This window comes from Mastigoproctus giganteus, chromosome 6, assembly GCF_048544385.1.
Source record: "Mastigoproctus giganteus isolate SK-2022 chromosome 6, ASM4854438v1, whole genome shotgun sequence".
NCBI lineage: Eukaryota > Metazoa > Arthropoda > Arachnida > Uropygi > Thelyphonidae > Mastigoproctus > Mastigoproctus giganteus.
Window position 1 is genome coordinate 212198426 of NC_143580.1, and position 16083 is coordinate 212214508.

The 16083-nt window shown below is 37.7% G+C and overlaps 1 protein-coding gene across 1 annotated transcript in view; it reads right to left on the reverse strand.

Moving 5' to 3' along the window:
* The window catches only part of LOC150084929 (uncharacterized), a 79285-nt gene that overhangs the window by 19885 nt on the left and 43317 nt on the right, over positions 1–16083 (reverse strand). Inside the window, exon 5 of the mRNA XM_090376394.1 lies at positions 2388–2643. Coding sequence (XP_090232520.1) covers positions 2388–2643 — 256 coding nt within the window. The remainder of the gene's footprint in view (positions 1–2387; positions 2644–16083) is intronic.

Genomic DNA, 16083 nt, shown 5'->3' on the forward strand with positions numbered 1-16083 from the left:
GCCGGGTAGGTACTTTACCCACTCGGCTAGCCTGGTCGGCCTGGAAAGTTGCTGGAGAGGCCTTCATCCTGTAGTGGATTGAAAATGGCTGATGATGATGATGATGATGATCTGTGGTTACTGTTTCCCATATGTAGTACTTTACATTTGTCAATGTTAAACTTCATTTGCCACCTCTCAGCCCATCTGTTCAACCTTTCCAGATCCTGTTGCAGCAGCATAGCGTCAGTAGTGTCCTTAACAACCCCGCCAACCTTTGTATCATCTGCAAACATGGACATTAAACTTGATATACCATCATCAATATCATTCATAAACACCGAAAACAACAACGGACCCAACACTGAACCCTGAGGAACTCCAGTAATAACATTAGTCCACGTTGAGCAGTGTCCATTGATTACCACTCTCTGTCTTCTGCCACTCAACCATCCCCTTATCCATAGCAGCAATTTGCCTCCAATGCCACACTGCTCCAATTTGTGCAGCAGTCTTCCATGTGAAACAGTATCAAAAGCCTTTCTAAGATCCAAATATATAATATCAAAGTTATTTCCTGCATCCAGTTCTTTTGTGACTACATCATAGTATCCAATCAAATTGGTCAGGCAAGACCTGCCCTTAACAAAACCATGCTGCGTCTGAGCTATAACTGAATTCTTGTCTAGATGATCCTGCAGTGCTTCTTTAACCAGTGCCTCCATTAATTTACCTGGAACAGAAGTTAAACTAACAGGTCTATAATTAATTGTGTCAGCCTTTGATCCTCCTTCGTGAATTGGGGTTACATCTGCACATCTCCAGTCTATGGGTACCTCCCCTGAGTCCAAAGAAGCTCTCATAATTATGGCTAGGGGTTTGCTTACTTCCTTTGCTGCCTCCTTTAATATAACTGGATAGATCCCATCCACCCCAGGTGCCTTTTTTATGTTTATCCTCAACAATCTCTCCTCCACTTTCCTCTCAGTTATTACAAAATCATCTAGCTCACTGCCAATGTTTACTTTACCTACGTCATTCTCCTTCCTGAATAACTCCTCATGCGTGAATGTAGATGCAAAATACTCGTTTCGATTGTTAGCCACCTGAGCAGGATCCTCAACTGTTGAACCATCAATATCCGGTGGACCAATCTGATTCATCCCTTTCCTTCTTGAGTTTAAATAGGTAAAGAACTCTTTTCTGTTTTTCTTTGCATCCTTTGCCAAGGATTTTTCATAGTCTGCCTTTGCCTGCCTAATCTCCTTTGTGACTTGGTTACAGACCAACTTATATCTACCATAGGCTTCCATGTCACCCATTAATTTGTATGTATTCCATGCATTTTTCTTCTCTGCCACATGTCTCATTAGTTCATCTGACAACCATTTAGGCCTAAACCCTAAACAATATTTCTTAGTTGGTATGTAAAGCCTGGTAGCTTCCAAGATTAGTTCCTTGAATGCTTCCCATTTTGAGTTTGCTGTTGGTAACATCATCAGTTGGTCCCACTGTATAGAATTTAAATACTATCTCAGACCATCATAGTCGCCTTTACGAAAACAAAAACCCTTCCCTTTACCTCTGATGGTAGTTACCTCCTTGAGTAGATCCCACTTCAACACACTGTGATCACTGCCACCTAGTGGTTCATTTATCTGCAGATTCATAATGCATGAAGAATCACTACTGATAATCAGATCAAGAGTATTGCTCCCTCTTGTTGCCGCACGAACATGCTGATGTAGGAAACAATCATCCAATAAATCCACAAAAGCCTTGCTAGTGTGTGAGTGACCAACCCAGAAATTCCAGTCAAACTAGCATTCACCATAGTTGTTTAGAACACTACCTCGTTTATTTGTTTTTGAGTGACTCTAGTCATAACTGGTCATGGACATATTAATTGAAAACACAGAAACTGGAGCAAGTTAAATCAAGAGACGCTTTAACGTATTTGAACTGAATGTATAAGAAGCATAATCACTAGGACTTGCTTTCTGTACTTCTAGATTAAAAGAGTTAAAAAATGCTTAATGCATTTTGTATTCTTAATGCTTTGTAGATTGTTGAACATTTGCTTTTTTATAGTGAATATTTTTTAAATTGATTCTGAAACTTATCCTTTGCTCTAAAATGTACTGTTAGCATACACATAGCTTTAAATTCAGATACACTTTCACTGTGTGTGATTTCAAACCTGGATAAGTCAGTCTCTGCTGCACCAACATTTCTAAAAGTACAAGTAAGAAGTCAAAAGTATATAGTAAGAGTATGTAGTAGGGAGGATTAGAGTAAGAATTTGCAAAAAATGGGGTACAAACTAAAGGTAACACAATACCTGTGAAACTTTTCTGTAATTTATATAGAATAAATCATAGAAATATTATATATAATTTCCTTCTTACTTTTCTCATCTGTGTCTTCCAGAGTCTCAACTTTATCAGGTTCAGCCTCATCCACATCAACAGGTTCTATTACTATGCTGACTGTGTGGACAAGTGGAGCACGAGGCCGACTTATTTCCTGTTTTTCTAGCATTTGCTGGATATCAGGATCTATAACAATCTGTGGTCCTGTTGTAGCAGATATTTCTGTTAATGAAGATGGTATACTTGACTGCTCTGCACTTGACATTCTAATTTGATTTTCAGTTGAACTATCCTGAACAAAGAATAAAAAAAAATAATAAATAAATAAAATAAAACAATAAAGAAACAGCAATGTAAGGTTATTACCATCTAACCTAAACTATCTTACCCTTGAATATACCCAGACAATTTTATCTTGGACAGAATCAAGGGAAGATAAATGGGGGGGGGGGGGACTTGTCTCAATTTACCATACTCTCTTATGAAGAGCAAAAAGGGGAAAACCTCATACATGACATATATTTTAGAATCAGTGAGCTATGGCAAAAAAAAAAAAAAAAACACCCAATGAATTACAAGTAACAATACCCAGGTAACTTTGTCCTTGAAACTTGCAGTAAATAAACGTACCAACAGTCACCTGACAATTACTTTATACACCAAGCCTCGTTAAATTGTCCTGGAATATTAAATTAACAGTTGCCACTTAGATTAACAGTAGCCACTGGCAGAGGTGACAGAGATTCTTGAACTGCTTCTATTGGAATGAGCAGAAGCCTGAAAAACAAAATTCGGGATATTTCAGAGACTGCTGGGAGTCATTGCGGTACAAGTAAACACATGGGTTGTGTTAGGGTAGCTAAAAATAGAAATAGGTGCGTGTATACTTGCGTGTACACCAATGCTAGAGGTTTATTAAATAAATTTGATGAATTTGAGGTATTGCTCAAAACATCAAAGGCAGATATTGTTGGGATATCAGAGACTTGGTGTCACACAGATATAAGGAATGCAGAACTGGAATTTGGGGACAACGTCTATAGAAAGGATAGACTGGATAGGAAGGGAGGAGGGGTTATGCTATTAGTTAAGAAATACATAAAATCCAAGGAAGTGAAGCTTCCTTGGATTTGTCCAGCGATGTCCAGTGGACATCGCTGGACAGTGCAGTGTCGAGTCAGTTTGGTGTGACATAAGCATTGGGAGATCAAAATTGAGAGTAGGAGTGTGCTATAGGCCTAATGACTCTGATGAGTATAATAAGAAACTGTACAGGGAAATAGAGTGGGCCAGTAAATCAGAGAGTCTTATAATGGGAGATTTTAATTTCCCAGATACTGACTGGAGTTTGGGGGCTGGTCACTCACACACTAGCAAGGCTTTTGTGGATTTATTGGATGACTGTTTTCTACATCAGCATGTTCGGGAGGCAACTAGAGGGAGTAATACTCTTGATCTGATTATCAGTAGTGATTCTTCAAGCATTAAGAATCTCCAGATAAAGGAACCACTAGGTGGCAGTGATCACAGTGTGCTGAAGTGGGATTTACTCAAAGAGGTAACTACCATTAGGGGTAAAGGGAAGGGTTATTGCTTTCGTAAAGGCGACTACGATGGACTGAGACAGTATTTAAATTCTATACAGTGGGACCAACTGATGATGTTACCAACAGCAAATGCAAAATGGGAAGCATTCAAAGAACTTATCTTGGAAGCTACTAGGCTTTACATACCAACTAAGAAATATTGTTCAAGGTTTAGGCCTAAATGGATGTCAGATGAACTGATGAGGCATATGGCAGAGAAGAAACATGCATGGGATACATACAAATTAACACATGACACAGAAGCCTAAGATAGATACAAGTTGATCTGTAACCAAGTTACAAAGGAGGTTAGGCAGGCGAAGGCAGAGTACGAGAAATCTTTGGCAAGGGATGCAAAGAAAAACAGCAGAGTTCTTTACGTATGTAAACTCTAGAAGGAAGGGGATGAATCAGATTGGTCCACTTGATATCGATGGGTCAACTGTTGATGATCCTGCTCAGGTAGCTAACAAACTAAATGAATATTTTGCATCGACATTCACACATGAGGAGTTATTTAGCGAGGGGAAAGCCAGGGGTGTATTCAACTCTAGCAGTAAGCTAGAGAATCTTGTAATAACTGAGAGTAAAGTGGAGGAGAAACTGTTGAAGATAAACACAAGAAAGGCACCTGGGGTGGATGGGATCTATCCAGTTATATTAAAGGAGGCAGCAGAGGAAGTAAGCAAACCCTTAGCCATATTATGAGAGCTTCCTTGGACTCAGGGGAGGTACCCACAGGCTGGAGATGTGCAAATGTGACCCCAATTCACAAAGGAGGATCAAAGGCTGACACAAGCAATTATAGACCTGTGAGTTTAACTTCTGTTCAAGGAAAATTAATGGAGGCACTAGTTAAAGAAGCACTGCAGGATCATTTAGACAAGACTTCAGTTATAGCTCGGACACAGCATGGTTTTGTTAAGGGGAAGTCTTGCCTGACCAATTTGATTGGATGCTATGATGCAGTCACAAAGGAACTGGATGCAGGGAATAACTTTGATATTATATACTTGGATCTTAGAAAGGCTTTTGATAGTGTTGCACATGGAAGACTGCTGCACAAATTGGAGCAGTGTGACATTGGAGGCAAATTGCTGCTGTGGATAAAGGGGTGGCTAAGGGGGAGAAGACAGAGAGTGGTAATCAATGGACACTGCTCATCGTGGACTAATGTTATTAGTGGAGTCCCTCAGGGCTCAGTGTTGGGTCCATTATTGTTTTCTGTATTCATAAATGATATTGATGATGGTATATCAAGTTTAATGTCGAAGTTTGCAGACGATACAAAGGTAGGCAGGGTTGTCAAGGACACTACTGACACTATGCTGCTGCAACAGGATCTGGAAAGGTTGAGCAGATGGGCTGAGAGGTGGCAAATGAAGTTTAACATTGACAAATGTAAAGTACTACACATGGGAAACAGCAACCCCAGAGCAACGTATCAACTCTGTGGTACTACACTGACAGTGGTAGAGAATGAAAGGGACCTGGGGGTGGTTGTGCAGACAGATATGAAGTTCTCTGAGCAGTGCAGACAGGCTGCAAGAGTAGCTCATGGTGTATTGTCAATGATATATAGGAATTTTTCTAGTAGGGATAAGGAGGTGATTATTCCCTTGTATAAGGCAATGGTCAGGCCAAACCTAGAGTACTGTATACAGGTCTGGAGGCCTCATTTCAAGAAGGATGTAGAGCTGCTGGAACGAGTACAGAGAAGGGCAACAAGATTAGTGTATGGAATAAAGGGGTGCTCTTACGAAGAAAGGCTTAAGTTTTGCAAATTACAGTGTCTGGAGACTAGGCACCAGCGAGGTGATCTGATAGAGGTGTATAAAGCATTGAATGGTTTGAGCATGCTCAATGCTGATGCGATTCTTCCTCTTGCTCAGAATAATCACCTGAGAGGGCATAAATTCAAATTGAGGAAAGACAGATGTAGGACAGACGTGCGGAAATTTGCCTTTAGCCAGCGAGTGGTTGGTTGGTGGAACAGACTTCCATCGCTTGGCGTGGAAGTTGATAGACTAAATAAGTTTAAGGCTTAGCTGGACAGGTATTTTGAACGAACAGAGGGGTGAAGTGGAAGTGGTTTTTTTTTTTTTTTTTTTTTTTGGCTGATGCTGCATAAGCTTGCTTTCTTGCATCAAATGCCTCTACTAATGCTAATGCTAATATATATATATTTCTTAGTCGTAAATGGGAACCAAGTGGCTTATGGTGATGTGTCATGCCTAGATGTATCATGCATTTTTTTTTTTTTTTTTTTGATTTGGTAGTTGTTGGCGCATCGGCTTCTGTGGCCATATTGCACCTCCCAAGGTTTTTGCAGTACTTTGATCCAAGCCCGAGGCGGGAATCGAACCCGCGACCTTTGGGTTGCCGGGCAGGTACTTGACCCACTCGGCTAACCCGGTCAGCTATCATGCAATAGACAGTTGTTCTGGAATGTTATATTTAATACTAGAGGTTCTAACTATTTTGCATATTCCAGCATGTGATTCAGTTAAAAATATTACACTAAATAAAAAATGCATGTGCTCACCAGTGATTCCCTCCAGAACAGAATTCTCAGCAACAGTAGGTCTATTGACACTGCATGTTTCACTTATTCGAAGGGATATCTCATAAGCTTCAAGCGATATTGGCGGGGATGTGAATTAGCAATAATGTTATTAAAGCAGATACGACTGCAGCAAGTTATGCTCAACTCAAAGGAGTGTCAACATATAACAGAGCACCAAATGTAAGAATAACTGTATCAATCCAAACTATGCACAATAGTAACTGTGTATCTGTCACTATTGCAAATCTGTGTATCTGTTACTGCTACGAATGGAAGCCTTAACACCACAAGGCTTCCATTCATAGCAGAAGAATGCAGGAAATAGCAGTTAATTTTCAGTAATAATTCTGGTTCTGATTGCTACTAGTTATTATATCTTGCTCAAAATATTAATACTGCAGAGCAATAACTTCGTTTAAATTGCATAGTTTTGTTGCTGTCATTTATTTGTATATCCCACATGTGCTAGTCCTGTGATTACCTCAATGTGCTACTCAAGTAAACTCTCTGTCAATTTAGAGCTTTGCTTAGGACTGTTAGAGTGTTACTAGTACTGTAATCTTGGATATGGAAATCATGTGTCAGATTTTCATTTCCATAATACTGCATGCGCACACAGCCCTACCATTAATGTTCAGACACCGGTATATCTATAAATAACTTTTATTTACAGAAAAACTAATAACACATGCTGCAACTTTAGCCTTTATGATAGCCTCTAGTGTCTGGGGGGAACTCTCCACCATTCAGCCTTCAAAAAGGTAACCAATTCATCTCTTGTTTTTTGGGCAGTCTTTCCTCATATGCACTCAACGATCCAATTCATCCCAAAGTTCTCTACAGAATTGAAGTCAGGGCTCTGTGCTGGCCAGTACAACATTTCCACATGCATGTCCTCAAACCAGTCGCAACATAAACAGATGTGGAGCACTGCTGATACAGGTATGAGCCTTCATGATGTGCTACCACAATGTAGGTAATTCATTACTGTCCAGGACATCTAGACAGACCTTGGCAGTGCCTTTGTACAAAACAATGATCCAAAGCCAAACCACGAAAAACAGCCGAACTTCATTGTTGGGAATATAGTCCTGCAGATAGCTTTCTCTGAGCACCCACAGCATCCAGGCTCAACTGGTAGACCATGTACTGTGATTTGTCACTCCAAAGCACAGCTTTCCATGGGTCTATGGTCCAAGAACAGAAGGGCTTACACTAAGCTAGATGGCAGCACAACCATGGTAACCACAGATGGTGGCAATTGTAGGTGTTACTTGAAAGTCTTGTCTGGGCCAAGGCAAATAAGACAATATGATTTTGATATTTACAATTTACAATTTAAAAAACTGCTGAAATTAATGTGAGTTCTGGGCATGTATACCATAATAAAATGTGGATATCAAAACTGTCTTATTTAGCTCAGATTTCATATTATTTCATTCTGCATTACTTAATCTGAAGTTTACAATGTAAGCAGAAATATCTTGACAGTTAGAAATATTAGCCACTTAGTTAACTGAAATGAAATTTTTCCTATATATACTTCAAGTATAAGCATTTTATTTTCTTTAGCAGATCTGGAAAAGAATTTTCCAAATTTGGAAAAAAAAAAGCATCTTTTTAAATTTTATATTGTAAAATCATATTGTCTCAATATTTCTTAGCCCAAATGAGACTTTCAAGCTACTATTGCCACAGTCTTGATTTTGTGCCGCAGCCTGTACTCTAGTAGGCTATGGTGGTAACTCATATCATGTAGTATCCTGTGGCTGTACTGGTATTGCCATGTGTCCCAATCATTCCATCAAGTGCCTGTGCATGCTACGCTAACCTGCATTCTGAGCGGACAATTCTTTGCAGGGCTCTTCTATCACATTTCATGACGGTTTCAGCACTATTGAAAGATAATATCAACCTAGGGATCTTCAGTGCTGCTGAACTTTCATATACAGACCGACTGCTTATGTGGCACCCTATTATCATTTTGCACCAGAAGTCTGTTCTCCATCAACCGAGGCATCTTGCATTCACAACTGTACTGTTGTCTTCTTGAAGACCTATGAGCATATTTATAGTTGAGCCAAATGTGGTGCTTGGGCAGGATGTGACCAACCAACAAAGGAGTGTCCAGATATTAATGGGAGGGCTGTTGTTTTTGTTGCAGTAGGGTTTTAGGAGCATTAATGACCAAGGCCATATTGCTCCATGCATACTGTATGCAAATTGCATGTTCGGTGGTCGATTTTCTGTTTGCTGGACAAAAAAACTCGAGTTTCTGGGAGAAAAACCATGCTACCCTCGCCTCAGACTGACTAACACATTATGAAAAATTCCTCGTCATTGATGGGACTCGAACTGAGGTAATTTCCACCCAGCGTGATTCTACCAACTGTGCTACATATGAGGGCAATGATAGGGTAGTGTGTGTGTGTGTTTGTGTGTGTGCGCGCACGCGCATGCACACTCATGTTCCGTGTGTGTGTGTGTGCATGCATTTATAAAAAAGAAAAGGGTATAGCAAAAACAGATGTATAAGAGTGTAAAAATAAGTTGCAAGTGGAAAAGTGAATTAAAGTAGTATTGAACCACTCTCTGAAAGAAGACAAGTTATTTAAATAAAAGATCAGTCCTAAATGTTCAGTGCTGAGCATTCTGCCATTACTATATCATTTGCCCTGTTCAGTTCACGATACTCTTTATCCACACCACTGCCAGTTTTTCAACAAATGTTATGTTATGTTATTTGGTTTTTAGGAGCATTAGCAACTAAGGCCATATTGCTCCGGGATATGCGGTGGTCATTCCCTGACCTTTCCGCATCCTCCGTATTTGGTGGTGACGGGCTCGAACACCGGTCTAATCAAGAAGCGTGTGCTATGCACTGCTGCTCCTTCCCACCTGGCTACGGAGGCGGCATTTTCAACGAAACATCACAGGAAGTTACATTACACAGGGTGCTCTAGCATAGATACTTTTGTTGCTTTTCAGTTTAACACTATGCTTAGAAAAGATTTGTTTTGACTATTAATTTTTTAAATCTTTCAGCTTAAAATAATTAAAATGGAGTGGAGTAGCCTCCCTAAATGTGAAACATTTCTTTACAATTTTTGAAATTAACTTAACAGGAACTCAAAATGTGCCGATGCCATACTAATGAAACTTAAAATATCCACTAATTTCTTGGTTTTTAAGTCAGCTAATAATGAGTAATGCCCATACACATTTCAATGCCTAAAAATTCCATTACTACAGTACAGCCACTCCCCGGCTAACGTAATACTCAACTTATGGAAATTCGACTTTATGTAAGTTTTTGCTGGCTGATGCAAACTTAAAAAGATAATACTGATAACTGGAATTCCGTGGGTTTTTACATTACTGTATTATGGTGAAGTGAGTTCCCCTTCACTGAAATCTTCAATCATATAAAAAACAAATAAATTTTCAGAATCTTTTCTTCATTCCTATTTACTTATTACAATGGTGAAGGGAAAGAGACCAACAGAAAGTGCAAGTGCTGGCAGTGCTAAGAAACAAAACAAAATTGATTTAGAAATGAAGATGATTAATTAAGAAGTACGAAACAGGACAAAATTTGTCATCTATTGCACAGAATTAGGTCTCACTGCTTCAACAGTGAATATTATTTTAAGGGACAGTGCGTGTATAAAAGAACATGTTAAAGGATCAATGCATTCAAGATGCCTAGTGATCACAAAACAGCGTTCAGGTGCTATATCGAAGATGGAAAAGCTATTAATAATATGGATGGAAAATCAGATTCCATAGCAAGTGATCCCGAGTGCAATGGCCATTCAAGCAAAAGCAACAAGTATTTATGAAGATATTAAAGATTAGTGTGGCGAACCCCAAGCCAAGTTCGTGGCAAGCAATGGGTTGTTTAATAGGTTCAAGCATCGCACTGGTTTCCAAAACATTAAAGTGCCAATTCTGCAGCTGCAGAGTTAATTCTGGCAACGGTGCTCAAAAGGTAAAACTTGCTGATGTTATGCCTATCTCCTCTCTCCTTTTGTAATTTTATAATTTTGAAATTTTTGTAACTTTTCCTACGCATGAAATAAAAAATTCTATTTACACTTCGTCGAACATTTATTTTTTTGCTTCAATCAAATTTGCGAGTGCTCAGGCAGCACTCACAAATTTGATTGAATTTTGTAAGTCGGAATTTAGGAAAATCCCAACTTAATGTAGAGTTTCGTGGAATGCCACCCCTGCGAAGTCGGGGAGTGGCTGTATTTATGTTTATTTTTATTATTATTATTATTTTTTTTTTTATTTTAATGGTACATAAACTGTACATGTTGACATTTTTGTTTTAACCCTAAGTTAACAAGCTATCACAGCATTTATGTGATTTGCCTGTAAAATGATTTAGTTTTTTTTTATAATCATAATCTGACTACTCCCAACTTCACTACAAATAAATGAAGTTATCAAAGCAGAGTTTTGGTGATGATGCACTGAAACATGGTGAATTGATTTTGGCTTTGAAAACCCATATAAAATACGGAAATGTCAGGGAATGACCATCGCATATCCCTGGAGTAATATGGCCTTAGTTGCTAATGCTCCTAAAAACCAAATAACAAACAAACAAACAAAAACCCATACAATTTTGAATTATTCACCATGTTATTTTTGTTGACTATTTTTTGTATTTTCCAGGTGTAATTTTAAACCAGAACATGACTGCTTACAAATAAAGCTAAGATTTGTGCCATTTTTTTCATTAAACACAACAAAAAGCGCACCAACACTTTCTTTAAATATTTGTTTTTCATTGCTGTTATTATTATTATTTTTTTTTTGCTTCTGGCCTGTGATTCAATTATGGCCTTCGTGTTCCCTGTTTACTGTAGATGTAAAAGATATGCTTCTATTCATTTTATTAATTTTCTTAAAATATTTGTTTTTCATTGCTTTTATTTTATTTTTTTTTTGCTTCTGGTCCTGTGATTCAATTATGACCTTTGTGTTCCCTGTTTACTGTAGATATAAAAGATATGCTTCTATTCATTTTATTAACATACACAAAAGGGGCATACATTCAGCTCTTCTCCCCACTTGGATGCATATTCATCCCTGTTGTGGTTGTTGCTTAAAAATTCTGGGGGAGATTTTATTCCATAAATATAGTGCTAATATTCCTGGCCTTCAAACAAATTGAAATGGAGATGGCAAAAATTATATTCTGATCTTCTGTTACTCCTGTTTCATTCTCTGATATTATCTCCAAAAAAATTTAACTAATCCTACTCTCCTCTTGTTAGAATCATAAAATAATTTATAACATAAATGGAAATGCAAAAAAAAAAAAAAAAACCTTCAACAGATGCATATATGAAATAATATAAGCAATATCATCGATGACTCTATGCTGTTTGGTTTCACACTGTTTGCTTTTTGAGTGTAATATTAGATTGTTTGTTGATAGCAGTACTCACACTGAATTTACCTGCATTTACCTCAACATGACACTGACTATCCCTTTTTAAAGGTATACAAAAATGGGATTCAATGGGTTTTAACCTGGAGCATAAACAGAAAAGGGTTTTGTTAACTAAACTTTTTTTTTTTTTTTTTTAATTGCTATAACACAGCTATTAAGTTTTACCATCCATGCACCTGGTGCCAAAATTGCATTGCCCTGCTACTCTGCAGACAACACTACCAAAATCTGCATTTTAATTTTGTATGATAATGATAGATTACAGTTTATTTGTACTTTTGTTTTTGTAATCTTTTCTGTTAATATAAACAAATGGCCCAGGATCTGTCACTGGCTTGTAAGCTTTGAAATCAAGAACACTGCTTTATGCTCTGGAATGCTCAATGGAGTAGCCAGCATAAGGAAATTGGCTTTAAAGCAGTCATACATCACATTAGTTTCATATTAGACACATCCATTTTCCAAAATATGGATCACAGTCCCAATAGTGTTATGAAACAGTGGCACATACCTTCCCCCCCCACCACCCCTTTTGTACTTGAAGTTTCCGGACTACCACCGAAAGGATGGAGCAAAGTGGAAATTAACTTTTCTTCAACACGGTCAACATCTATGTGAAAATGCTGTGCACTTAATACAACATTCCCCAACATAGAACTTGCTCAACTGTTCTCCTAATAACTTCTCAACAGCATCATTATTTGTCCCAAAGTGTTGCTCTTCAAAATTTTTATATTTTTTCAGTGCAAGAAACACAGTAATTTAGAAGACATAATATCCCGTGAACAGGTTAGTGAAACAATTTATAACCTAAAATTGTAGACTGTTGTTGACTGCTTCTCCTTGCCAAGGAGCCTTGGCATTAGAAATGCTGTTATACATAAGGAGAAGCTCTCTAAAAATTTCTCAAGTGTTCTCTACACGAAAATATAGTAGCAAGGAAGAACAATACTCACATGTAATGGATTTACAAGTGAATATTATTTGAAGATAATCAACAAATGTCACCCCTTCTATGACCCAAAAACCAATCCCATTACTTTGTTGGCTCGTGGAACTTCGTGGGCAGTTGTTTGGTCTCTGGCTCATGGTAACAAATCCATGGTTACCAAACAGTTAATAGACTTAATGATAGTAGAATCCTAAGCTAGTTTCACAAGAATTGTCTTTGTAGAATTCACCGTCTCCCCCTTCTGGTCAGCATTTAAATCTCTCAGTAAACATTTTTCTGAAATTTTTGAGCAAAATGGGTAACAATATATACCAAACTAGGTACATGATGAATTCATTTACAGGATATGTTTAGCGTCTTTGCTATGTATTGTAACACGATCTGATGATTTTTCAAATGCATGACATATACAGCATTCAGGTTTTCTAAGGTTGACAGCAATGGATCATCTGCACCTGTGTCCATCTTCAGTGAACTCAAAATCCCTTTTCAAGTGCAAGTCATACTTGGAAAGGCAAAAAAACTTTGCTTCCTATGAACCAAATTACCTAATAATTAAAGTAAAACAAATTAATCATAAATTAAATTACAGAAAAAGGGCTGTGCATTTTCTGCCATTCATCTCTACCTGCCAAAGAGGAGGGGCACAAATGCACACAAATCTGTATGTTCAAAACTGATTCTCATTGTTTTAATTTAATGTCATTTGGCTTGCTTTAATAAATTTATAACTGATTAATTTGTTTGTCAGCTTTGTTTATTATATTTTATTTTGTTTTGTTTTCTACATAAATGGCTTTCTTTCTTTGAAACTTGACCTCTCCAGTCCAAATTTCCTAACAGTGAGGTAATTTTCTTTAATGATTTAATTTTAACACAACCACAGTTGGATTCTGTTTTCTAGTCACATGGACCCAGCTGGTCAAGATGCTGATGCTTTTGCAATTACTAATGACCTTGCACAAATTATCCATTTACCTAACCCAGGGGTCGGCAATCTTTTTTGAGTGAAGAGCCATTTTTGACCTACCATATTTCTTCAATTCCAAGACGTCATCAATTGTAAGACGCACCTTAATTTCAGAAAAAAGCGCTCTGATTCTAAGAAAAAATAAATAAATAAAATAAAACACTAAAATAAATCTAACAAATATTTTTATTACAATTGAATTCAATTTACTAATAACAATAGTACTGGTATTTATCAGTAGGTATGTTATTCATCACTTTCTTCTGAATCTTCTGAGCCGTCAATATCTGCATCTGAATCAATATCAGAGTCTACTTCACATTCAGGGTCAGATTCTTCTGAGCCATCGTTATCTTCATTATCCCATAATATATCATCTTCTGAGCCATCGAGAGCGTTGGTGATGTAATATTTTTTTAAATGAGTGCTTGACTATTCTTTCTGGGATCAGCTTCCGAGCAGTTGATACCAATTTTGCCAATTTTGATGCCGACGCTTTCTTAAATTTTTCCGGAAGATTGTCGGTCAACAGCCAGTATTCATATTCCTTTCTCTAGTAATCCTTAAATAGTTTGTTGATTGATATGTCGAGTGGCTGCAGTTGGCTAGTCATGCCACCAGGAATCACAACCAAGTCACCATGTTTTTGCACAATTTTATTTTTGACTCGTTCGGACAAATGTCCACAAAATGCATCAAGTACTAGCATGCTGAGTGGGTTATGAAGACTTCCAGGAGGTCTATTCCACACAACATTTAGCCAGTCTTCCATAAGCTCTGCCGACATCCATCCATATTTTTGTGCATGCACAATAACATCTTGGGGGAAATTTTCATTCTTCGGTATGGTTTTTCGATTTAAAATTAAATATGGTGGCAACTTTTGACTATCAGCGGTGATGCATAGCATCGAAGACCGGGGTTTCATCAGCATTTCCAATTTGACTAAACTCATAGTTCCTTTTTTTCCTTAATTTCATCACCTGTCGCTGAAAGTTAATTAGCTTCTGTTGAAAGTATGCAGGAATTTTTTGACATATAGATGTTCAGCACCTTAACGATAATCCACTACGACACGAGTCTGTTGCACCAGCCGTGACTGACTTTAAAAATTATTTTCTCTATTCCGAGGGACTTGCCAATTTCTCTGGCTTTCAATTGCATGGCTTGTCGAGTGATGGGTAATCCTTTTGCGCGTGTGTCCATTACAAAACGTATCACAGCTTCATCGACTTGTGGAAATCTTCCTTTCTTAGGCCCTGTAAAGCATATGGTTGTTGCTTTGCACAAAAATATGGAATTGCGATAATTTCTCCAATGACGAACATTTACTTCACTAACATCAAAATGTCGACCCACAGCTCTATTTCCATGTTCTTTTGCATACGCTAACTTTTTGCTTCAATTTTTTGCTAATTTTTTGTTTCAATGCGGCTTTGTAGCGCAATCTTTTTGACATTTTAATGTGCAAAAAGGGATCAAAATTAATAAAATACAGTAACTCCACTTACGTACTTTCGAAGATACAAACAAAACTTCCTCGTTTTCGCAGTGAGCTCCACTATAATGAAATAACAGTGGCTTCACATTTCGAAAGCATGTGAAATCACCCACGCCACTTTATTCTCCATTGGAATTGGAGAATGCGATAATGATCAAACTTGGAGGTGGGGTTTCCACGTAAAAACAAAATGTGTGGTGCTGTGCAAAGCGTGGGAAAATTCGGGGAAAAAAAAAAAAAAAAATTGCAATTGTAAGACACACCCTGTGTTTAGAGATGTATATGGGGGGAAAAAAGTGAGTCTCAGAATCGAAGAAATACAGTAATTAAATAAAAAAGAGAATCTGAAGGGCTTCAGCTCAAGCTGGGGGGGGGGGTTAAAAAATGGAATAGAATGGAAGGTGTTTTATTAAAAAAATATGTATTTTGAAATATTATTTATTAATACTGAAAAAACATAACAAACATCCAATTAGGTACGAATTAATGTGACTTTTGCTGCTGAACTTCCTGAGTGAGTCTCAACATCAGGCAAGTAGGCAAGTATGGTGTAATGTTCATCTTTAAGCATGCTGAAAGACGTGCATTATTCAGATGGCTTCTGGATTTATTTTTAATATAATCATATTCGAAAATATTTGCCTGCAGAAATACGTCGAACCAAACACTGAGAGAAGTCCAAATGCA